Source organism: Cebus imitator, unplaced genomic scaffold, assembly GCF_001604975.1.
Source record: "Cebus imitator isolate Cc_AM_T3 unplaced genomic scaffold, Cebus_imitator-1.0 Scaffold71, whole genome shotgun sequence".
NCBI lineage: Eukaryota > Metazoa > Chordata > Mammalia > Primates > Cebidae > Cebus > Cebus imitator.
In genome coordinates this window covers 2,575,809-2,577,215 of record NW_016107386.1, presented here as the reverse complement: position 1 = coordinate 2,577,215, position 1,407 = coordinate 2,575,809, and the positions used below count along the sequence as shown (strand labels likewise).

Below are 1,407 nucleotides of genomic sequence, written 5' to 3'. Positions count from 1 at the left end.
TATATTGTGCTGACTGGGCACAGTGGCTCACGTCTGTAATCCCAGCACTTTGAAAGGCCAGGAAAATTGCTTGAAGCCAGATTGAGACCAGCCTGGGCAACAAAGGCAGACTCCACCTCTACAAAAAAAAAAAAAAAAATGTTAAAAATTAGCTGGACTTCGTAGTGTGCACCCATGTAGTCCTAGCTACTCTAGAGGCTGAGGTGGGAGGATCACTTGAGTCCAGGAGCTGGAGGCTGCATTGAGCTATGATCTCACCACTTTACTCCAGCCTGGTTGACAGAATGAGACCTTGTCTCAAAAAAAGAGTTGTGAGCAAGTAATTGTATAAATGTTCAACAACTGTTGTATACAATAAAAAATAAATTAGATTTTTGGCTTGCTAGTAATAACATGCTTTCAGCTTTTGGGTTTTATCTGTGTATCTTCAAACAATAAGAATGTCTTCTGCAAACTTTTGGAAATGGATGCTTAGTCTTCTGGTGTTATAGCTGATTTGTCAACTTTGTATGTTATTTCTGTGGTTTTCCACGTAATTGCTAGTAGTATAACAGAGTGGGCTCAATCGTGTAGACATAACATAGCGTGCCATACCAGAAAATCAGATATATTTCCCTCATTTTCAATACTAATCATTTTATATTTCTTTTAACCCCCTTCTACAGACAAAACTTGCCAATGGCACTTCCAGTATGATTGTGCCCAAGCAACGGAAACTCTCGGCAAGCTATGAAAAGGAAAAGGAACTGTGTGTCAAATACTTTGAGCAGTGGTCAGAGTCAGATCAAGTGGAATTTGTGGAACATCTTATATCCCAAATGTGTCATTACCAACATGGGCACATAAACTCATATCTTAAACCTATGTTGCAGAGAGATTTCATAACTGCTCTGCCAGGTATGTCTACAGGTATTTGTAAACCATTAATTTGCTATGATAACAGAACTAGATCTCCAGCTATATATCTCTCTTTAAAAATCTATTGGCTTGATTTTAACAAATTAAGTCCCTTAACTGTATCTTTTTGGTATAAAGCTTTTTAAAAAACAAACTCTAGAAATAAAGACTTTTTTAAATTTGTGACAGAGTCCAACTCCGTCATGCCCAGGCTGGAGTGCAGTGGCATGATCTCTGCCTCCCAGGTTCAAGTGATTCTCCTACCTCAGCCTCCTGAATAGCTGGGTCTACAGGCACCCACCACCGTGCCCAGCTAATTTTTATATTTTTAGTAGTGGCAAGGTTTCACCATATTGGCCAGTCTGGTCTTGAACTTATGCCCTTAAATGATCCACCCACCTCGTCCTCTCAAAGTTCTGGAATTACAGGCGTGAGCCACCATGCCCAGCCAAGACTCTTTTTATCCTATCTTCTTGTACATGCCCTTCTATCAACTTTTTTTTTTTTTTT

The 1,407-nt window shown here is 39.5% G+C and overlaps 1 protein-coding gene across 7 annotated transcripts in view; it reads left to right on the top strand.

Moving 5' to 3' along the window:
• Window positions 1-1,407, top strand: part of BTRC (beta-transducin repeat containing E3 ubiquitin protein ligase) — a 191,334-nt gene that overhangs the window by 156,191 nt on the left and 33,736 nt on the right. For all 7 annotated transcript variants that reach the window (XM_017531204.2, XM_017531201.2, XM_017531202.2 and 4 more), the window contains one exon: window positions 666-897. In XM_017531204.2, the coding sequence (XP_017386693.1) occupies window positions 666-897 (232 nt within the window). The remainder of the gene's footprint in view (window positions 1-665; window positions 898-1,407) is intronic.